We start from the raw sequence: 24,716 nt of genomic DNA on the forward strand, positions 1-24,716 counted from the left end.
TATGTTCTTGTGAAGGATGGCTAAGGGGAAGGAAAAGGAAAAAACGGGAGTTGGGTGTATGGGTCTTCCTCGTGTTGGTCTTTCCAGATCAAAACCTTTTGAGAAATGTGTTTATATATCACCCCATCCCACCTCTTGATTAACCATGATATAATTTTCACATGTCTGTCAACATGTTTGCTGCTCATTCTCTGCATAAAAATGCCTCACCCTTACCTCTAACCTAAAAACTGGTATATGAAAGGTGGATATTAAGAATGAAGCTGTTTTACAAGGGTTATGACTTTTAACTATAAAGCTCAGTGTACCTCTGATAATGGTGCCGATTTTACCAGCTTCTTGATAATGAGGCAAGGATCCGAAAATGTTCTCTTTAGGGCACCATTGCCCATATTATCAAAACTGATGGCTCACAGAAAGGGAATGTCTATATTTGGGTACAATGGAGTAGAATACTTAAAGTTGTTTATATATAAGCCAGTTTTTATACTTTTTCATTTGGTATGTGAATATTACTCAATGAAATATTGAAAGGTTTTTTAGTAGCTTGATTTTGTGATCTTTTGCTAGAGTCTTGGATGTTAACTTATTTATATTTTCAGTTACTGGTAAAACTTTTATTTGGGGGACTTTCAGTAAAGAATCAAATAATATAAGTATGTTTTACTTATAGTTCAAAGTGACTACTAACTGTAAACAGTCTTTTTTCCAGTATCCAAGACAGTTTCCAAATAGGGTTGTATCCTGGTATGGAAACTTGAAAAAACAAACAAACAAACAAAAAAAAACAACTTGATTTACATGTTTAAAAAAAGTAAATGGCAATATGGCAATATAAATAATGTTGTCATGGGTGAGGCATTGAAAGGTAATTAAAGTAAAACTTTTTTGTTTCCTATATGTATTTTTCTTGGATCTCCTGCAAGACAATTTTCACCTTCCCTTTGTGATCAGAGCCGTCCCAGGACCTCAGGGGCTTCCTATCTACAGAGTTTATTAAGAGTTCCCCCTGACCCCACCTCCACAGAATCATTTCTTCTGAAGGGCCCCCCTTCCATGAGTGAATTCATCCAAGGGCAGCGGTTCAGCAAGGAAAAAAGGTTAACCGTGGCACCACCAGGTAAACATTTTTTCCTTGGGTGCATGTGATGCAAATGATTAGTTGAATAGACAACTCTCCGGTTCCTTCCAGCCACTCATGCCTACCTATCCACAGAGGCTAACTCTGATGACTTAAGGAGCTCTGGTAGCGTAGTGGTTACGAATCGGGCTGCAAACCTTAAGGTCAGCGGTTCGAAACTACCAGCCGCTCCGTGGGAGAAAGATGAGGCTTTCTACTCCTGTAAGGATTTACACCCTCGGAAACCCTGTACAGGGTCGCTATGGGTCGGAACCGACTCAACGGCACTTAACAACAACAACAACAAAGTTAAAGTCAAAACTCCTTTAAAGCTCACTTTTCTGTTTCCGCCTTTATTTGTAGCCAGACTGTCATTCCTCAGGCATCTCTAGGGACTTCTTTTGAACAGCCAAGGATGGAAAATGAGAGTTGGAAGGAATGGGATAAGTAAAGGGAAATTAGCAGCAGGCACAATGGAGGACACACATCTGGATTCTACTGGCAATTTGGTAGCTTATGGCAAATACATTTTGGTTAGATTTTGTCATTTTGTTCATACCATTTTTAATGTAATTTTAGTAAAGGGATCCATCTCTGTAAAAAGCCTTTGGGGCTAATTTCCTTTTGTAGTGACTCAGAATGCCTCTTTAATCAGCACATAGAAAATGAAAGTTAAATCCTCTAAATGTTTGTTCCTCAGAAACATTTAGGCCTTAGTATAATATTACTGTAGTTTGCAAACCCATATTGATTTGTGCTCAAAAATACGCTCACAATTTACTTTAGCTTTCTCTTCTCTTTTAATTTTTCCTATGAATAAGCCTAAATTGAAAATAAATAAAAGATCATCATTTTGAGAAATGTTTGCATTTCAGAAGTGGCAGACAGACAATGTATAAAACAAAATTAGCCTGAGGGAAGATGCTATTTGGGTATCAGAGAGAATGAGAAAGTAAAACTAATTCAAATTAGTTGACATCAGTTAAAACTCAAGATTTCACATGAGCATCTATATTTCTGGCCACTTTGGGAAGATTTTAATATCTGTCAGCCCTGGTTCTGCAGTTTTGCATGTCAGCAAATCATTGGCACCATGTGTAGTAACTGCTAATTTTAGATTGAGCAAGCTTTCTAGTTTTAACCACACTCCCCATCACTCCCTCTTACCTTATAACCAGCCTGCTGTGTTTAAGGCCACTACTGTAGCCTTTTAGTTTGCCACCCTTGCTACAGAAATGTGTGGGTTTTTTCCAGTTTATTATCTTCCTACATCATTTACTTTAATTTTACCTTAATTCCTTTTTGGAAACCTCTGCCTTTGGGTCTTTAATACTTTCCTTTTTTGATTGATGTAATCAGTTTGCTGATTCTGATTAAAAACTGTGGTGTGGAAACTTACAGCAGATATTCAATGTTCTTAGTATGTTGGAGGAAATTGGGAGAAATACTGAGTAAGAAGCACCACAGTAGCCAAATTGTACACCTAAGAAATTCATCAATAACTCTGATGAGGGTTTCTACTTTCATAACTCATTTCCTGTGGTTTAGACCTCTTTAGAAAGAAACCTTTAAAGATACAGTGAATCATCAAAGTGATAATATTTCATCAGGACACAACTTGGATACTCAAAACCCATAGCTGTTGAGTCTATACCCCATGGGACAGGGTAGAACTGCCTTATAGGGTTTCCAAGCAGACTGCCACATCTTTCTCCCATAGGTTCAAACTGCTCACCTTTTGGGTTGTAAGGTCACTAAACCACTGTGACAATGGGACTCCTTCCAACTTGGATGAAACCCACCAAAGACTTCTTTCTAGTGTTTCTGGAGTTCCTAACACTGTCTCCTAGAATCTAGAAAATAAATTGTGTGATTCATTAGTAACTCCTGCTGCATTTTAACAAACAAAGGTGATGCATCAATAAGAGTAAAAGTTAATAATAAATGTTACCAACACTTATTGTTTTCATGTTTGCATAAGACCATTTGATCCTTGTTCACATGCGTGTGTATTTAACATAATTGTCATTCCATTGTGGAAACCATTAGCATTATATCATGAGCTTATCCATGTTGCTACACAGACTTAGTTTTAAAGGTTGTTGTATCATAACTTCTACCTCAAATGTTACATCATGTATCACTTCTTTCCCTCTTGCTGGCCGCTGAGATAGTTTCCCATTATTTGTTCATTACAGAATGCTGCTCTGGATAGCCTCATATATTCAACTTCTTGTCTATTCAGTTTTATTTCAAGCATGACATCACGGGGTTAAAAGGATGAACATGTTTATGCTCTTTTTGTTCTCTCTCTCCATTTTGATAATGCCGTCTATTATAGCGTTTCCGTGGAAAAAAGCTCCACAAAAGGTGTTCCCCATTTTCACACATTCTGAATCTAACTACACACTTTTCACAACTTATACCTCTAAGGCTGGTCTGTTTAGATGAATTAGAGTACCATTTAGATTGTCTTAAATGTTTTAGTTTGGGATAGCTAGAGCTATAAATAACAAAGAATTCAGAAATACCACTAGCCCAGACATTCACTTTAATAACACATAGCATGTTGATAAGTTTTATGCTTTATATTTCTATCCATTTTTTGAAGTTAAATTAATAATAGGAGAAATAATTAAAGCTATCATTATAGCCTTAGGATTTTCAACTTGTATATCATGGAATCAACCAGGTTAATTATTAATAAATTCTTAACAGATCAATCCAGCCATATTTTCTAAATGAATTATTGTCAAAATTGACTAACCTCTACACCAAACAAATTGTGGCTTCTAAAAACACCTGCATTGTTGACAATATGTTACTTTTATTAGGATGAACTACATTATATAAAACTTATAAACATTATTTATGCTGTTTTACTATATAAAATACTTTCATTAAATTGAGAAAAGATAATATGCCATGTACAATCAGCTGAACATTTATTGAAGAAGACATACCTTAAGCACATTGGGAAAAAATAGATTCTATGAGTATTTTCTTATATTTCTGAGTTGAACATAAATTATTATTATAGTATCTTCTGGTGGGTAACTGTATATTAAGATTTTTTTTAAGATCAATTCTGTTCATTTATCAAAATGTTTTCGATAAGCATTGCTTTCTGAAATACATTTATAATTTATCTTTTTAGATCTTTTTAATTAGGCTAAAAGCACATTTAGAGGTTATTTTCTTATTGGGGATCATTTAAGTGATTATAACAATAAAAATAAAATTAGTTTAATTTGTTTTGGATGTCTTGGGTAAGCAATTGGGAGAAATACAAATCTCACACACAAAAATGTAAAATCTAAAACAAAGTGGTTTTTTTGTTTGGTTGTGTGTTGTTGTTTTACCAAATATCAGCTACTATGAAACAGATTTTAGTTCTAGGAGGCGGTCAGCAGAAAACCCCATCTTCTTAAAGGTACAATTTCTCAATTTCTAGAGAATCAAACTTCGGGTGGATGGAGCTTTGACTTACAACACTATCACAACTCATTGCTTTGGGGAAAATTCTGTCCCTTACCTCTGACTATGGCTAGCCTCTGCTAGCCCATGAAATTCCAGAGCATTTGGCCATGTTTAGTTGACTTTTTTGTTCCTGACTTATCCCTAAAAGTACCCACAAACTCCATTGCCTGTCCACCTTACCTTCATTTTTATTGAGTCGGAGCCAACTTGAAAGCAGGTGACAACAGCAAAGTACTAGCTAATCTCACAAGTGCTTACAGCTTTGAAGAATTTGAAATGAACTCTGTGGTTAAGGTGTTCATAGTCTAGTAGCAGATTATGTATCTTTATAAAATCATAATTTGTTGTCAACATTTTATCTTGCTGCCTTAACCACCTTGGCCTCTGTAGTAACATCTTACCATTCAATCAACAATTCAAGTCAGTCTATCTGAACATGTAAAAGGAACCCATCTAGTTTACAGGAAAGAAATGTTATTTCTGTGCTAAAGACATAACCACAGCATTTGTGCAGAATAATATATTTCAAACATGAAAAGTTTACTCTTCTCTTGAAGTAACAGCCTTAGCAGTTTGCTCCTTATACCATGTTTTCTTCTGTAGGAGTCTTTCCTCTTGAACTTTTGGCTTCCATTTATCATTACAATTCTCTCCATCATCTATTCTTCTCTTCCTCCCTTCTTCCCTCTCTCCTTCCTCCCTCTCTTTCTGTTTCTGACATGATTCCTGAACTACTGTGAGATAATTAGTATTGTTTTAAAATCTGAAGATTTTCTCTGAAATTTTCAATTTTTCCAATTTCAATAATAGCTGACAGAAAGACATTACCTTAGATAAGTACTCACCCTGTTACCTGTGTAATCATTAATAGGCAAACATGTTTGTAGTGACATTTGCCTTTACATTTCATTGCTCTCCATTAAGGAGTTATTTACCTGTTTGACGTATTGCAGAGTCTGTGTTTTTTTTAGCATGTACCAAAATCACGTTTCTTGCATTAATTCACTTGCTCATTCATCAAATTTTACAAAATGTATCAAGCAACTACTATGTGCCAGTACTCTTCTTGGCTTTTGTTAGTTTAATGGTATCCAAATAAAACACCATTTCAGTTCTTCAAGAAATTCAAAATCGGGTAGGGAAGATAAACAGGCAATAATGATGCAAATAGATGGTTTTGGAATAACGGAGATGGGATGGTTAGAAACAGTCTCCAAGAAGAGATATGAATAGACAGTGGGCAGAAACCTAAAAATTGGGCCAGATTAGTGACAGCAACTTTATTCTGTGGGCATAGTTAACAGTTTTAAGAATATGATCCCATTTTCATTTATTGGGTCACCCTAATAGCATGGTAGAGAATGGATTTGATATGGGTCACACATGACATAAAGAAGTAATGTATGAGTCTATTGAATATGCAGGTGAGGGGTGGTGAAGGCTCAGAATTAATATCAAGGATCATGATTGTCTCAAGTGAGTGAAGTCAAACTGTATATAAAATCCAGCATGTTGGGGATACACAACCTGTTCGTATTGTTCTTGTAAAAGACACATCCACTCACTTAGAAAAATAAAAGTACGAGGTTTTGTTCAGAAGAAGAAATTAAATATATCCAGATGCTGAAAGGCACCAACCCATGTATGGGAGAACTGATGACTCCCACTAAAATTATTTCACATACAGATAGATATAGGCCATGGAATAAAGAAATTATAATACATTTGTTTGATTGGTTAATTTTTGGTTGATGTCATCAGTAGGATGGGTTCTGGTTGGGAAATGAACTTCTATTAGATAACTGTATATAAAGAATTACAGTAATTGATGTCAGGAATTAATTAGGTTTTTGATCATAATCATATATTCCTCAGGTGGATGCTAAAAAGTCACTGGTAGATGACCTTCAAACATCGCACAATTTTAGCCCAATGTCTCAGGAGTGTGTAAAAAAAAATATCATCTCCGTTCCAGGATCTCATTTCTCCAAAACAGCTTGTTAAGCATAACTGTTTTAAATGGTCTGAGAAATATTAGATATGGCTGGCTCCAAGATCCTTTCAAACAATTCTCTTTATTACATCTTTGTCATAAAAAAAAAAAAAGATTCCTTTGACCCACTTTACACAAAACAAAACAGCTGAATCAAGATATCATCCATCTTTAGATGGTATTTCTTGCACATCCTGATTTAACCATTGAGGGAAATTACTTTCAAGTTTTATGGCTTCTAGCAATTAACATAGCCAGATAGCAAGGGCTCGTGAGAGAAATTTCTGCAGCTGAGCAAACTGTTTCCCTGTCAGATCAGTAATGTTGTTATGTACCGTGGAGTCAGTTCTGACTCATAGAGACATTGTACAGGGTTTCCAAGGCAGTAAATCTTTACAGGAGCAGAAAGCCTCATCTTTCTTCCACAGAACAGCTAGTAGTTTTGAACTGCTGACCTTGCGGTTCGCAGCCGGATTCATAACCACTACGCTACCAGAGCTCTTTGTCAGATCAGTATGGAGCTGTTTAATTCAGCAAGAACTAGGATCGATTCAATCATCAGTTTTGGTCAGAGGCTTTTTGAATTTTGCTTTTGCTTCTTTCTCATCCTCCCATGTTTTGAATGCTGTTGAACTTTCTTCCTGAACTAATACACTCAATTATTTTCTGAAGCATATTTTTTCCTACAGAGGCTTCTCCATCTATATTTGCATTCCATATCCTTTCTTGTTCCACTGGTTTCAGCTACTGAAATAAAGAGATTGGAGAGTACATGCTATCTGTTACAATAGGGAGTTGGGCACTACAATTGCTTGCCTTTGGCATTGCTTTGCCCTGATACCCAAAGCCCCACATACAGGAGAGTTTTAGATTCCAGAGGAAATGGCCATCAATGTTTTATGTGTTATGCCCAGCCTATTTAATCTAATCTGCCTACACCAATGTATTGTATTCACTAATCTAACCCTACTATAACTACATAACAACTTCTGTTTTATAAACACCCTGGGATGTTTTATCCAAACAGCACCTTTTAAAGAAACTTTTCCTACTCGCAAAGAATACTAAGAAAAAAATATTATGAGAAAGCCACAATTGGGTACCCCCACAAAATCCCATTCTTTGTGTTAACTAGCTATATCTCCTGCTTAAATATGCTTAGAAATGTAAAGGAGAGATTTCAGTGAGGAATCTTGAAGGGATCCTCTCAGTTCATAACTCTCTGATTCTATGAATATAAATGATTCTGTTCATGATTGGGACTGGAGCTCATTATATAAAATTCATACAATTTTTCATACAAAAATTCATACAAAGGTTTTATACAATGATTCAGATTTTATAAATAGACATCAAATAATAAATTTGTAAAACGATCTCAGCACTATTATATATAGTTGTTATCAAGGGAAATTCCTGTTATCTAATGTATGGAACAAGCCTGTTAGACAACATAGAGTGTGTGTTGCAGACCAATGGTGCAATACAGGAAAGAGTATATTGTCCTTGCAGCATGCAAGCACTTTGATTTCCTCCTCAAAACCAATGGGTTTCAATTTCTAAAAGTATACTTATTTCGTTGCGTTGGATATGGGGGCCACCAACCTAATTCAAAAAGACTTCTCTGGTACCATCAACTCCTCAGAGGCCTTAAACAGTCTGAAGGATAGAACTTTCTAAAAGCCAAACCTGGGTTCAGCAGGTCTTCTGAGCTGAGTGAGGTGTGCAGGATCTGAAGGAGCTCTGAGCTCTTGTAAGCCTGTGACTGAAATTATAATGCTTATGGAAAGCCCACACTTGCTACTTCCTAGTCCTTTGTTTTAAATGATGGAGTGAAAATACAGTTCCTTTGTACTGAACACCTGGACTTTTAAAAGTAACCTAGTAATTAGCTTGTACCACTAATCAGCTGGAAAAATTCACAGTAGTGTGTTCCTTACCCAATGACAAAGCGCTTACAACCCTCTTGTGTTCCTCTTGTGCAGCTGTTTGTTTCTTCTTCCATACCTCATGCCAGAGTCAGTGAAGCTTGTTTGGTTTTCATGACTGTTGCCCCAGTATATTCTGCCCAAAAGATAAGAGAAAAATCAGCCCATCTTAAAATGGCTGAATTTTATTCTATTGTTCAAAGAGAAAAACGTGAAGTCTTTTAAAATTCTTTGTCCTTGTCACCTCTCAGTCAAAAATACTCAGCCATTGATACACTCTCAGTATCACAAGTGTTAAGTACTTATTAACTGTACGTGCAAAAACCAAATTTGCTTCCTTCCTTCTTCCCTTGTGCTCTGCTTCTCTCTCTCCTTTTTCTTTCTTTTCTTTCTCTCTTCTCCTTCTTTCTTCCTCTCTTCTTCTTTCTTTCCTTCTGTGTATAGGCATTTTCTGCCATTTCAGTATGCTGAACTCCACAAGTCAGATCTCCTTCTGAAGGCTGGTTTTTGGAGCTGGCCTCTAGTCAGTGGATGTTTTCCAGAGACGAACTACATTGATTGTTACTCTTAAAATTAATTATTTAAAAAAACCCAACAACTATCATTTCTCAACCTGGGGTTTAAAGATTGTTATGAAAGGATTTTACAGTTATTATGCAGAATAAACGATCTAGAACAGAAGTATCATTTTAATTAAACTTACTTTTTGTGGATAGAATGGTTACCTTTTTTAGCTGAAGAAAACACATTTTCCTCATGTTAAGTATTTTCTTGTTACTCTGATGTTGATCATCACATTCCTTTTTGCTCTAATCTGAGCCTTGCCTCCCAATTCTTTATTGTTTAAGGTTTTTATAACAAAACAATTGTTTATTGCTGATGTTTTACTACAAACAGAATAAAATCAGCCTATGATCACATTAGTTCAAAAGGAACTCAACTTCTACATTTAGAGTAGGAAATGGTACCATTTGTTTCTGGGCAGTGGTACCTAGTTCCCTGTCCCAGATTTATCAATGAGGACGCTGCTTACTTAATCTTAAATGCCTAAATCTGGCTTTCCAAGGCAGTTCACACTCAGCCACTATTCACAGGAACCTTTAAAAACTGTGTATAGGGTAATTATTTGGCTGTATTTATGGTATAAGCCTTTATGTAATGACAGTAGAGTCAGTTAAACAATTTTTTCTCTCTTTTTATGCACTACTTGACATCAAAAGCAAAAAGAGGTAAGTTGGCTATGAACCTGTAGGCAAACCTTATTTTCTTCAATAGATTTTTTTTTTTCTGAAATATCTGCTTCAGCTAAACTTCTATAAATCAAATGCTTTTAGATTAGGAAGCTTGTCATTGTAAATCTTTATTCATTTCTTTGAAAAATGAATAACCACCTTCTGGACACTTGGATATAAAATATTTAATATTTGACATATTGCCCTTCCTTTAACTGAGTAATCTTCATGGTTTAACTTACTTGTGAGGACATAATCCATTTTTAAATACTTGGTTTAGTTTTGGGGTTTTGAATTATGTTCTCAAAAAATGTGTATTACATTCAGGTTGTAAGTATTCTTTTCTTTAAAAAGAAAAAAACAGACAGATCCATTGCTACAGAAGAAGATGCCATGAATATTTTTCAGTTTCCATTTTTTTGAGATATGGTAGAAACTGATGAGAAAAATGTTAAATAAGAAAATCAAACACATTTCACTGAGTGGTGTCTCATATTCGTGTTTGACATGTATTTTTATAATTTATCTCGTTACCAGGCCCTTGGTTTTAGTTTGTGTAACTTATTTCTCTTTCATTTCCTTTTGATGAATTAATCAGACATTTCAAAGGTATAGTTGGTATTCATCTGAAATGCACTATCATTGACTTTGCGGTGCCAGATGGTATGCTCTTGAGAAAGTCATTTTTCACCAAAAGGTTGTAAATATCTGGCAGCAAAGTGTACTTTTGCCTCTTGGTGCCACTGTATTTGGTTAACCTTTGACTTCCATGCTTTCCTAACACAGGCTGTTGATTTCATACACAAACACGGTTTAATCATATGTTGTTTAGAAACAAAGTTGACTCCTCCACTGCAAGGCATTTTTATAATTGTCTTTTGTAAAACTTGAAATAAAAGCAGATTTTTCTATGAATGTTGCCTTGTTTTATCAGTTAGTCATATGATATTGATTAGGATAACAAATAGAAAGTTGGGTAAAAATCTTCATCTAATGTGTAATCGCTAAAAAGTCTGAAAATGCACCTCTGCTTCTCAGCAAGTCCTGCTCTGATTCAACATTGTTGAAGACAGTTTTAATGCTTGTCACCAAAGTGTCATAAACAATATTCAGTTTTCTTTTATGTGAAGGCAGAGCCAGGTGCTTTTTAAGATTTGCCACCAGGTCTTTATTTTTATATTTTGTCTGTATTGAAATTTTTCATGTGTTTCAACAATTCTGTCCTTATTGTCCTGGGAAAAATGATCATTAATAATGATTGTTCCTGCCTATCAAGTTATGAAGAGTAAAAAAAAAGAATGGGATTTGCCGTGCTGAACCCTGATGTACAAATTAGGTGGATGTGAACAATTGTATACATAGTTATGTATGTTTGTATGCATGTATCCATATATACCTATATTTATGTGTATGCATACATTAGCAGTTAGAGCCCTGAGAAATTAGAAATCATGCTATAGTCTTGTATGTGGGTCCTTTCAGAAAAATGTATTTATAGGATCTGTACTATAGTTGGGCAAAAAGGGATGAGATACCCAACTCTATGTGTTTGATTATAAAATGTTAATGTTATTCACAGCTATCCATTTTTACTAACATTTGTGCCATTAAATTCATCTTTTTTTTTAATCTCAGCTTTTCTTAACTCTGTTAATGTTTATGTAACTGTTTTATACCATACTTTTATTATTTTTCCTTATATATCGAGTATTTCTATCTCGATCCCCCCCCCAAATACTCAATACCTCTAGTTTCTGTTCAGCTATGTGTCTAATAATTCCTAAAACTACTTAAATGTTCACACTGTAACTACAAAGAGAATGCATTTTGATGCTTACTTCCATTCCCTTTTCTGTTAATTTACTAACACACCATTAATCATTTTGTAGATTTAGTGAGGAAAATTTAGTATTTATGTAATTTGGCACACACTAAATGACAATGCAAAAACACAATTTAAAGAAGTATCATATTTTGCTTTTAATTAACTTTAAGATTAATTTATACATCAAAGTCATGATTTCAGCAAAGGATGATTCAGGTAGTCATCTAATACTACTAAAATAACTTTTAATATCAAACAATGCTTCCTTTTAATTCTGTTGTTAGAATGATAGTCTTAGGATATGAGAATGTGTGCATTATAAATGGTTCCTTCTCCCAGCAGATTTATCAACCAATAGCATTAATAAGTTAGTAATAAACAAACCCAACAATCATTTTAAAAAAGATAGGGTCCATACATCAGCAAGTATTTTACACTGTATGCAAATTTATAAGCAAACTACTGTGGGGAAACAGATAAAAGGAACTCTCAAGAAACTGTGTAGCTTGGCTAAGGAGATTAGATACAACTGCAGGAAAGGCAATTGTCAAAGGCTGTTTAGGGAATGCTTATGGAGACACGATAAATGCTAAAGTTGTATAGAGGAAGTAGACGTTTCCCTCTGGGGTCAGGGATGGAAACTAAGACTTGTTTCTGGATAGTCTGAGAGAAGAGAAGAGCATTTCAGGTTAATGAAATGACAGGAGCAAAGACTTGTTGAAATGATTTGTCATATGAACTGTTTTGTCCCTTTGGCCTTCTGTATTTCAACACTTAATAGCATTTACTCTGTTTCCTGAAACTGAAGTCTGAGAGTCATCTGAACGACTCCTCTTCCTTTGCCCCTCATGCTTAACCAGTGACCAGTTTCTGTCACAAAAATTCTCTTACCCGCCAGGATTGATATTTAGCATCCCCATTAACAGATAGGAAAACTGAGGCTTAGGACAGTTACAGCACCTCTTCAGTGTCCCTCAACTATTGGTTGGCAGACGTGGGATCCAAGTACAAAGGTCTCTCTGACTGTACTCTATATCCTATGCTGAAGGGAAAGGAGAGAGACTAGAGAGATGAAGGCAAAGACCATAGAAAAATGCTGGGAAAGGAAAGCATTATTAGAAAATGGTGGAAATAATTGTGGTGTATCTGCTATACATTCCATGGATTGCAGGGCTGCTCTATGAAAACCCTCACTTAAGGCCTGGGTATAGTCATAAATGTATGTCAGTTAGTAATTAATAGGAGTACCTTTGTACCATTATTCACAAATATTCAGAATTTCCTAGTTGGGAAACTTTTCATAATTGCTCAATTTTTCTGTCTTGAACTCATATTATAGTACATAGAAACGTATTTATTCTGTTAATATTATTATCAAATTCCACATTCTATCATCAGCCTAGTTCTCTAGCACTAATGATATGGCCACTTCCACTGCTTCCTAAAATGACCTTTGCTAAGAAGGTTTATGCTGAGAAGGTTTACACTGAAATACAGGTGCTGCTTTTCATTCAGAATTTATCTCCTGAGTTTCTTTGACTCAAAACATTTGAAGGGTCTTCATAGAGTTCTCTGTGGATTCGATTTTCCCACAAATTTTTTGAAGCCCCATTGTATTTATTTCAAACCTTGGACTGCTTAGGGTTTAGAGGAAATTGAGACCAAATCAGCTGTTCTTGGTTTATTTAGACTCTGGAGCAGGTATGAAGACTCCATAGGGCAACCTACTGAAAGGACAAGTGACAGACTGTCAAAGCTCTAGGCTCATTTTTCACATGACCACTCTTGTCGTGGGCCCTGAGCACTCATTTAACTCATGAGCTTTTCAGTGTGCTCATCAGTGAAGTGGGGAGTATGACAACCAACCTCCCGTGGGTTTTGTGAACACTTAAATGCTTTTTGTTCACTGTAAAGGTTATAGAAAAAAATGGCCATTAACTTCTCTAAGCATCTGTTTTTCATTTGTAACGTAAAAGTAAAACCTACCTCATTGATTTTTTAAAATATTGAAGAGCTGCTGTATGTAAGTGCATAGTCCAGTATGAGTAGTCTATATAGTACTTAATACATGTTACTTACATATTACTATTATTTTCTCATCGTTTTTCTCTTCCTCCGCCATGCTTTCTGTTGATTCTAACTCTTCCATCCATTCTTCCAAGTTCCAATTACTGAAGAGTTTTGGAGAACATGCACACATTTGCAGAAAGGTGAATGAGGGAATCTTCTCACGTCCTCCAAAAGGACAGAGATGAGGATGTCTCTGGGCTTTTATTAACAACAAAATACTGTAAATTTTAAGATAAAACAAAATTATCAGTTAACTTTTTATCTAACAACTTTCATACTTTATGATTCTTTCTCTTCTAAGTGTTAAAGTTTTGTACTTATTGAGCGGAATGGACTGTTTACTCCAAAGATGTAAGATATTTTTCATCCAAAATGGTATTTGTTTATAAATGACAGCTGTGCATTATTTTATGACAGCATCTATTCAAGTGGGTAGATTTAATTATTAAACCTATATATTTTTTGAAATAGTGCTGGCCAAAGTATAACAAGATCACAAAGATCATAACTAAATATTTCAACAAGAGGGCATAGTTTATTCTTTGGGTCATGAACTTTCATTTTGCCTACCTATTTTTGAGTATATAAATTGCCGTTTTCAAAAGGAAAGCCCATATCTCTTTCCTTCTCATTTTCTTTGTTGAAGCAAAGATGCTAAAAGCCATGGGTAAATGGAAGATCGAGAATTCCAGCAAACAGATTATGGAAGTAAGCACTGTGAACACAGGTGTATCAGAAGATCAGAGATGTAGAAATGTAGTTTTTATACAGTTTGGGTTCATTAAGAATAATTTATGCTAGATTACCCTCATTCTCTATCTCATAAAATCAGAGACCATAGTAACATAATGTATCTATAGTTTGGCAACCAACTAACCAGGTATTTTATAATATTTTTAAGACAAATAGGGTAATCAGCTCTAAATCATTGTTTAGATTCATATCTGGTTGGATGACATGATCTGCTTCCCACAGAGCACCTGGCCACCAAGGAAACCAGCCCTGTAAATCTACCGCTCATCCTGGCTGGTGTGTCTCCATAAATCAGCTTTCATCCATACTACCTTTACCCACCCCCAACCCCCATGCCACGTGGACCAGGTATAGAGGCAACACACAAATGTGTTCCCTATCTCTTCCCACATGAGGCTCTGTCATCCATACCAAACAGCTTTTGGTTTTTTAGAAAAGTGGTTAATTTTCTAAAATGTATTTCAAAGTTAAAGATAATAGGAGCTTGAGGGGAAACCATATCACAAGGCCACCTCCGTTTAGGATATTGTTCCCATTTCTGTATCCTATGTCTTTGTATTTTTGGTGTAATTGACTCCTTCAAGGAAAGAGCCCAGATGGCTCAGTGATTAAGGCTGCTAACCAAAAGATCAATGGTTTAAATCCCACAGAAGAAAAATGTTACTCTCTTATAGTCTTAGAAACCTTATGGGAAGTTCTACTCTGTCCTATAACGTTTCTGTGAGTCAGAACTGACTCATTTGCAATGGGTTGTGTTTGGTTTTTGTGCCTCTTTAAATCAGTATCTCAACCATCTGATGGATTCTCATGTTTCAATGACTTCATGGTCCTTATATTTCCTGGCGGTGGCTAGTATAATTTGCAGCACAATCAGAATAGTGGGTGGAAAGTAGGCCTCAGCATGAGAAAAAACAAAATTTAAAGCCTTGTCCTGCCTCTTCCTAGCTGTGTGACCTTGAGCAAGTTCATACAGTAAAACCTACAAAAGCCAGAACCTATGTAAAGTGGAAACTTGTCAGAGAAAGAAAAGTGAAATATTTACCACTAAAACCAGCGATAGAAAAGCACCCTGTCAAAAGTAGAAAGCTTGTGAGACCTGGGAAAACTAGTCAAGTTCTGGCTCTCACAGGTTTCACAGGAGATTTGGTGGTTATTTGTTAATTTAAGAAATAAAAAATCATGGAATATGTACTCTAATGCCAAGCTCTGTGTTTGATTCTTGTTTGAGCGGCCATGAAAAATGTTAAAAGAGCAGCGGCAAAAAACACACTCTCATGATATAGGAGGCTATGATCAAAGAATACAACTTCTGGGTATTGCTAAGGTAGAAATAACTAGTATAAAATCCCTAGGAGAAATTATTTCCTATTGGTTCAGTCAGTACTGCCCTTCCTTCTTTCTTATTTCCTTTTCCACCTTCCTTCCGATTGTGTCCTTTGATTTAGAAATGCTTTTAGCTGTGAAATAGCCCTTACGTCCAACCTCTTCAGTATGCTGTGACATTTCTCAGGCATGTGATCTTACAACAGAGATCTAAAGTGTCTAATTCAGTGTGAACATTTTCATTAACCACTTTAATTTTATGATTGTTTTATTAATGCTTCATAAACCATTTGTAGTTGCTACAAAGTTTCTTGGCTACCTCCTTATTACTTAGAGATCAGGCTAAATGTCACCACCTCTTAAAAGCATTCCAAAGCCATTTAAATTTAGTTAAGTGTGTTTGCGATGAGCTCCCATAGCACCCTACTCTTCTCCTTCCATGGAGGCAATAGTCATGTGTCTATAAGGTAAGCACAGTCTTTGGGTCATACAATCCTGGGTTCAAACCCCAGCTCTATCTCTTAGTGGACTCTGGCAAGTTATTTAACCTGAAGTCCCCCTTTCTTCATCACTAAAATGAGATGAATAAAACAAAGTTAAAGGAGATCTGCATATTTAGTGTCTACACAGTGCCTGGCATGAGGTAAGCAACAAATAAGTACTAGGTGCTATTACCATCATCATCATCATCATCATCATCCTTTGTTGTGATTATTGAATGTGCTTGCCTCTCCCAATCCAGTGTGATTTGTGTGAGGCAGGGACTGTATTTTTTGTCTCTATTCGCTTTTTGTGTACACTGCCTAACATAGTTTCTGGCACACAATCAGAGTTTCATATCTTGATTATTGAATAGTTGAGATGAATTTCAATGGCCCAGGAGACAGCACTGGCTGCTGAGGTTTTGTAGTACTTTCTCTGTAAATCACATAATTGCCATGCTTAATGCCATAAAATGCAATGAGGTGAAGCCAAATTCCTAAGCGCAGAATAGATTTTAACAAGAGTAGGAGAAACCACATTGGTGGGATTGCAGCTCATCTCTCAGTTAGGAGGAACTTTCACAGTCTCCCATCACATCCTCTAAATTTTGCAAAACGTATGTAATGCAGAATGAACGAACCCTGGTAATGTAGTGGGTTGCACACTGGGCTGCTAACTGCAAGGTCAGCAGTTCGAATTCACCAGTTGCTTCACAGGAGAAAGATGAGGCTTTCTGCTCCCATAAAGATTTACAGCTTCAGAAACCCTATACAGATGCGCTGTGGGTCAGAATCTATAGCATGCAGTACCAACAGTATGTGAATGCAGCAAGGCTAGATGTGATTAGAATTGGAGGGCTGTAGACCCTAAAAGGGGGTCCTGATGTGGCACTGTAGGATAAGTACTGGACTGCTAACCACATACAAGGTCTGTGGTTCAAACCCACCAACTGCTCTTTGTAAACCCTATATAGGGTCTCTATGGGTTGGAACCACCTCAACGGCACTTGACAACCTATACACACACACATACACACACACATATATAGGTTCTCTGAATGAGAGAGACAGTCCTGGTGTGTCACTATAGGATAAGTGGCAGTTCAAACTCACCAGCTGCACCTCAGAAACCCTATACAGGGTCACTATGAGTTGAAACTGACTCCATGATGCTTAACAACCCCTAAAAGAGGGATTTAGAATATACTTAAGTCTGAGCTATGCAGCTATTTTTTTGTCATATTTTTTAAAATCTGTTGTCTAAACTACGGAATTTGATATTTATTCTTCAAGGATAACAGTTACAAAGTACTTACAAATAATAGTAATTGTTGTTAAGTGCCATCAAGTCCGTTCCCACTCATATCGATCCTGTAGAGGGTTTCAGAGGCGTTAAATCTTCACAGAACAGAAGGTCTCATCTTCCTTCCGCATAGCGGCTGGTGGGCTCAAACCACAAATTTTGTGGTTTGGAATCCAATTGCTTATCATATGGAGCCACCGTGCTCCCAATAAATAATTGTTGTTGCTAATTGCCATCCAGTGGGTTCCAACTTAAAACAACCTTTTCTAGGGTTTCCAAAGACTGGCTGGTGAGTTTGAACAGCTGACCTTATGGTTCAACCCGACCTTGTGGTCCAGTACATCCTGCAGTGCCACAATTAGCTAGAGGTGATGCTACTTCTGAAGGAGAAAATGACATGCACTACAAATATTAAAAATAACCACCACATGTTAAACATTTTATTAAGAAAATCCACTGTGGTCCTGCTCACCTGCTCTCTAAATGTACTCACCACGTATATTTTGAATGAATAAAAATTTGTGACTGTATTGCCAAAAATTACTTCTGATATATGAAAAGCTAAGACTTAAGCCATTTAAATATTCTAATAAGAATTGCCATCCTGAGGCTTTAGAAGAGCTTCCTGTATTCTTCCTTGACAATGTGAGGTCAAATTCCAGAGTGGTTTGCCAAGTGTTCACGTTCATTTGCATCCATTGCATTTACACAAACACAGCACAGGATGGCAGCAGACACCAGTTTAAGTAAAACAAAGACTACTGTGTAGTGGTTACAAGTGGGGCTGATGACCTCAAGGTCAGCAGTTCAACAACCAGCTGTTCCATGGGAGAAAGATGAGGCTGTCTGCCCCCGTAATGATTTACAGCCTCGGAAACCCTATGCAGGGTCACTATGAGTCGGAACCGACTCCACAGCACACCACCACCACTGCTTAGATAGACCTGTCACAAAAAATAAAAGAATGCATCCTTTAAGACTGAGTTTCTACAAAAGGGAATCAACTGAAAAATGGGAAAACAAACAGTTAATGGGAAAAAATGACAAAGAATTCCTCTAATCTATGAAAACAGATTTATGAGTATTTGTTGCATCACTAAGACTTTTACTGAGTGCTATAATCGGGAGAAAGATGAGACTTTCTGCTCCCGTAAAGATTTACAGCCTCGGAAACCCTGTTCAGGGTCGCTATGGGTCGGAACCGACTCGACAGCACTTAACAACAACATAATCGGAAAAACAGGTACTTAAAAGGAATCAAATTGGCAACAAAGACCACCTTATAAAAGGTACCTTAGAAATGTACCTCAGATTGAGCCTGCCTTATATTGTATTCTACCTTTAGCCAAAGAGAACTTTCATGTATTTCTGATATCTTAGATAAAATAATCAGAAAATTTTATGAATTTTTATTTTCTGTAGCTATATAGGTAAGTTTTTTATTGTCACGGAATATATACTGGCTTTAAAATATGTGACTGGATTAAAACTTTTCAAGGGAAATTTCAGTAGCGCCTCATTAATTTAAAGCTGTAAATCCAGAATTTATGATAAATTGGCTTAAATAGTCTGTTCATAGCATGTAGGAGAAAAGGTTGGCTAAGCAGACATTAAATCTGGTAATTAGCAAGGATAAATTATACAACTATTCAAGAATCACTGAATTTTAAGTCTAACTCTGGTTAACTTTTTTTTACAAAATCTTTTTGCTGAAATACAATGGGTGACTCTAGACCTATCTAGTGGAACCTTGGTATGGCACTGTAGGATCACCACTGAACTGTAGGATCAACACTAACTACAAGATTAGTGGTTCAAACTCACCAACTGCTCCTTGGAAACCCTATACAGGGTCGCTGTGAGTCGGAATTGACTCGGTGGCACTTAACAACAACAACAGACCTACCTAGAGAAATACTGAGAAATATCTCAGCGACTCTACAGCTATTATTAGCCGGGGATCAGTAAACAGATTACTCTTGAATTCTTTGAGCGCACTCAGTATATGCTCTCTCTTGGAGAAGATGCTTAACGTATGACTGATGTATTAAAGCATGGCCTTTTACCAGCTAGCTCTGGTTAACCTCGAGAGATTTAAACTATTTTAAAATCATAAAAACAAAACAAAAGTACATTCCCATTTATTCAGATTGGCTTTCTCCCTCAATCCAAGTTACTAATAATTGCCTGTATAATAACCATTCTAAGGTTTCTACTAACAATTCTTGTTTCTCATAAAGTATATTTTCAGACAACTTTAAAGATGATTTCCCTGTCATTCTATTAATCTTGGAAAAGATTGTATTGCATGTTCTTCTCAGTATACTTGTGATTTATAATAGGCTCATGTGGCCTCACAAAAGAGTCCGTTGTCTGAATATATTCAATTTTGGAATAACAAATATAAATTCTAAGTACAAATTCAAAACTTATATTATAATAATTTGAGGGTAAGTCAAAAAATATTACTACTGAGGATCCAATTCATACATGCACAGTTTTATTCTAAACAAAATATGTTTGAATATGTCTCTGTGATCAGTGAAAATGACTGTAGTTAGTTCTCTCTGTAATATACTTGTCTTAATATCACTATTTGGGTGTCTTCAGAAAAAAAGGGGGTCCTATTAAATAGTGCTACACCAGTTAATTTCAAGGTAGAGAAGTCAGTTCAGAAGGTCTATGGAGTGGCTATATTTTGGAACCTCAAATACACATTTTCTCAAAGGATACAGGATAATCAAGGGGTCTTATTATGAAGAAGTTTTAAGAAATTAGAAAACTACATTGGTAAGAAAAATGCCAGGAATCTTTCCCATCATAATGCACCCGTCTATGAGAATTTCAGTGTACAACCTTACCCCTATCCAGCCTATGGCCTTGATCTTTTCGCTTCAGACTTCTTTTTATTCCAAAGACATAAAGAACTTTTAAAAGAAAGAGGATTTGAGTCCCTCAGGGATGTCCACACTGCCAATTTGATGTGATATAAATTGAAAAGTGCAGAATTCTTCAGGAAGGGCTAAAAGATATGGAAACACCATCTTCAGAAGAAGTAATAGCGTCACATTTTGATATGTTTTGAAAATAAAAGTTTCTATGACTTTTGTAGCAATACTTTTTGACATACCCTAGTAAACCCTTTATTTTTGATGTATGTAAACTTGTATGACCGAGCATATCAGAATGTATTTGAGAAATTCCGTGCCTAATTTTTGTAGTACTGTAATTAGATAAGAAAAACAAATCCTTTCTATTCTAGTGACATCAGGATTAAAAAAAAAAAAAGGTTAATCAAGCCATAAGATATTTCTGTGTGAATGAACATTCCTCACTAAATCTCAGACAATTGCTTTAGGCTTTATACTGTTACTAACACCTTGCGCTGTCATCTCTTTGTATATATGTCTAATTTATCAGTTTCTTGTAGATTGTCAGCAGCCTGCTGCCTCCGTACCGCCACAGTGCTCACAACTAGCTGGGAGGCAAGACTGCCCAACGGTCAGGTAAATTCAGACATCCTTTCTCTTTCCATCCAACTGCATGTCAGAGCCATAGATGGCAAGCCACCCTTTCTGATGGCACCATAATTCCTTCTACATCATTATATTTTATGGCATTTCATTTCAATCATGAGCTACATAAATGCATGTCCTATAGTCTTAAGTATGTATGTGCTATTGAGAATGCGAGAGATCCAGAGTTTATTTCTTTGGCCACTAGACTGAAGTCAGCTTCAAATCTCTTGTGTAAATAATTGTATTAGTGCATTGTTCCATTAGCTTCCAAATTATAAAACCTGGACTCATTTGGATGTTGCTCTACATTCCTTTTTCTTTCATCTTTTATCCTGAGAAAACATTTCTCAGGCACACAAACACAGAAGTATAGAAAGCATTACTAATGTCTCTTCCAGGACAACTGTTTTTGGTCCACTCAGTCCTCTCATTAAACTGACTTATGAAAATGGAGAAAGTCTCATCATTGACATTAAAAGAGAATACATTTATTATGTTTATGGGAGATTAAATATAAAATTTTAAAGTCAGTTTCACATAGCTCTAGACACTAAAGATTACCCGACAATTTCTTATCCAGATTAATATAATCCTACATTATACTTACCTAAATGTCCTTTATGTTTTTCTTTCTTGAGTCTTCATGTATTTTTGCTGTGAGGGCCTAAAATAAATTTCTCTTTCTGAGAAAACAAGATGACTGTATATATTAGTATCTTTTTCTCAGGCTAGTTATTGGATTTAACCAGGAGATATCTTTTAAAGTGTAAATATTCTCAACTTGTCCTACTCTTGAAATCCTGTATACTTAATTTTTACCATGCTTATTGCCTGGATTCCATATATTTGTTTATTTAACATTCTCCCTCTCACTGCTCTTCTACTTACGAACAAAATTTATGTTTTGGAGATGAATGGGTCTGTTGTTGTTAGGTGCTATTGAGTCAGTACCGACTCAGAGAGACTCTATGCACAACAGAAAGACACACTGCCTGATCCTGGGCCAACCTCACAATTGTTGCCACACTTGAGCCCATCGATGCTGCCACTTTGCCAATCCATCTCGCTGGGGGTCTTCCTCTTTTTCTCTGACCCTCCACCTTACCAAACATGATATCCTTCTGGTCCCTCTTGACAATATGTCCAAATGGGTCTGTTGTTGTTGTTAATTGCTGTCGAGTCAGTTCCAATCCATAGCAACCCTGTATAGGGTTTCCAAGGAGCAGCTGGTGAGGTTGAACCACCAACCTTGCAGTTCAAACGGCTTTGCAGTCTGGTGCATTAACCCACAGCACCACACCAGGACTCCCCAAATGGGTCTGTTGTTGTTGTTATGTGTCGTGGAGTCGGTTCCAACTCATAGTGACCCTGTACAGGGTTTCCGAGGCTGTAAATGTTTACGCGAGCAGAACGCCTCATCTTTATCCCACGGAACAGCTGGTAGTTTCGAACTGCTTACCTTGTGGTTCGCAGTCCGATTCGTAAACACTACGCTACCAGAGCTCCTTCCCAAATGGGTCTAGCCATCTATATATTAAATTAGGTTTCACCTCAAGCCCTGAGGCAAGTGTCAGAGGTCAGACAGCCATAAATCTGCATAGGGATGGTGTGAGGGGGTGTTCCCTCCAGGATGAAGTAATACTGAATGTAAGTCAGGAATGCCTTCATTCAAATTGTAGTTTGACACTTGGTTGTGTAACCTTTGACAGGTAACAACTAGTGCTCTATAGTTTGCTTACCTGTTGAGTAAGCATATTAATATTACCTACATCATAGTATTTTCATTAATAAACTGAGGATAATACAAATATAAAAGCTAAAATCTAAAGACTGTTGAATAAATGGCCATTGGGATTGTTATTTCCCATTTGCAGATTTTCTAAAAAGGATACTTGTCACATCATTTTAGGTCCAAGAGTAACAGCATACCTTTTATTGTAAATTGAATGAAGGTTTACAGACAAGATAATCAGTTTTACATTCAACAAATCACACACTTTGTTTTATCTGAATGATTTCAAACCCCTCCACGCAACGACAGTTATCCCACTTCCTCCCTGTGCTTCCTAGTCCCAGTCCACTCCTTCTCAACTCTGTCCATAAGTAAACGTTGCCCTGTTGATTTTGAATGACTGACGATTACGTGATGAGCATACCTTACTAGTGTTGTTGTCCCTCCTGTTTACCTATTGACTGCTTGCCTGAAAATTGGGCCACGAGGGGAGTTCCTTTCCAGACCTCATGAGCACAATCAAGTATTCTGGAAAACCCATTCTTTGTAATGTTATCCATAGTTTGTTATGATCCACACAGTCAAATGCCTTTGCATAGTCAATAAAGCACAAGTAAACATCTTTCTGGTATTCTCTATTTTTAGCCAAAATTCATCTGATGTCAGCAATGATATCTCCCTTGTTCCACATCCTCTTCTGAATCCAGCTTGAATGTCTAACAGCTTCCTGTCGCTGTCCTGCTGCAACTATTTTTTAATTATATTCAGTTGTGGGCTAATGCGTCTGACAACAAAGGCGCTTGAACTGCAAGATCAGTAGTTTAAGCTCACCAGCTGTTCCTTGGAAACCCTATACAGGGTCGCTATGGGTTAGAATCAACTCGATAGCACTTAACAACAACAACAATATATTACTTGCATGTGATACTAGTGATATTGTTTGATAATTTCCACATTCTGTTGGATTACCTTTCTTTGGAACGGGCACAAATATGTTTCTCTTGCAACTGTTGGCAAGGTAGCTGTCTTCCAAATTTCTTGGCATAGATAAATAAGCACCTTCAGTGTTTAAATAGTTTGTTGGAATATTTCAATTTGTATTCCATCAATTCCTGAAACCTTGTTTTTTGCCAGTGCCTTTAGTGCAACTAAGCCTTCTTCCTGCAGGGCCCTCAGTTCTTGATCATATGCTACCTCTTGACATGGTTGAGCATCAACCAATTCTTTTGGTGTAGTAATTTAACTTCTTCTGCATCATTCAGTACTTTTCCAATGGAATCTTTCAGTATTATAACCTGAGGCTTGATTATTTTTTCCCTTCAGTTCTTTTCTTGAGAAATGCTGAGCATGTTTTTTCCCTTTTGTTTTTCTAACTCCAGGTCTTTGTACATTCATTATAACACTTTACTTTGTCTTCTCGAGCTGTCCTTTAAATTTTTCTGTTTAATTCTGTCACTTCATCATTTCTTCCTCTTGTTTTAGCATCTCTGTGCTCAAGAACAAGTGGCAGAGTCTCTTCTGATACCCATTTTGGTATTTTCTTTCTTTCCTGTGTTTTTAATGACCTTTCGTTTTCTTCATGTATTATGTTCATAATGTCATCCCACAGCTTTTCTGGTTTTCAGTCATTAGTATCTAATGCATCAAATTTGTTCTTGAGATAGTCTGTAAAGTCAGGTGGGGTACATTCAAGGTCATATTTTGGCTCTTTTTGACTTGCTTTAATTTTCTTCAGCTTCATCCTGAAATTGCCATGAGCAATTGATGGTCTGTTTCATAGTCTGCCCCAACTTTTCTTTGACTTCCGATCATTTCTTTCCACAGATGTAGTCAATTTGAATCCTATGTATTCCATCTAGTGAGGTCCAGGTGTATAATCCTTTTATGATGTTGAAAGAACTTATTAATTTGCACTGAATAAGTCCTTGTTGCTTGTTGTCAGGTGCCATCCAGTCAG

At 36.4% G+C, this 24,716-nt stretch overlaps 1 protein-coding gene across 3 annotated transcripts in view; it reads left to right on the plus strand.

Annotated features, from left to right (window-relative positions):
* Positions 1-24,716, plus strand: part of BICD1 (bicaudal D homolog 1 (Drosophila)) — a 333,025-nt gene that overhangs the window by 299,247 nt on the left and 9,062 nt on the right. The window contains exons 8-9 of one of the 3 annotated variants that reach the window (XM_006874753.1): positions 927-1,120; positions 20,940-21,015. In XM_006874753.1, the coding sequence (XP_006874815.1) occupies positions 927-1,120; positions 20,940-21,015 (270 nt within the window). Of the gene's footprint in view, positions 1-926; positions 1,121-20,939; positions 21,016-24,716 lie in introns of those variants that run through there. The other 2 variants (XM_006874754.1, XM_006874755.1) reach the window with 2 other exon arrangements.

This window comes from Chrysochloris asiatica, unplaced genomic scaffold (assembly GCF_000296735.1).
Source record: "Chrysochloris asiatica unplaced genomic scaffold, ChrAsi1.0 scaffold00299, whole genome shotgun sequence".
Lineage (NCBI taxonomy): Eukaryota > Metazoa > Chordata > Mammalia > Afrosoricida > Chrysochloridae > Chrysochloris > Chrysochloris asiatica.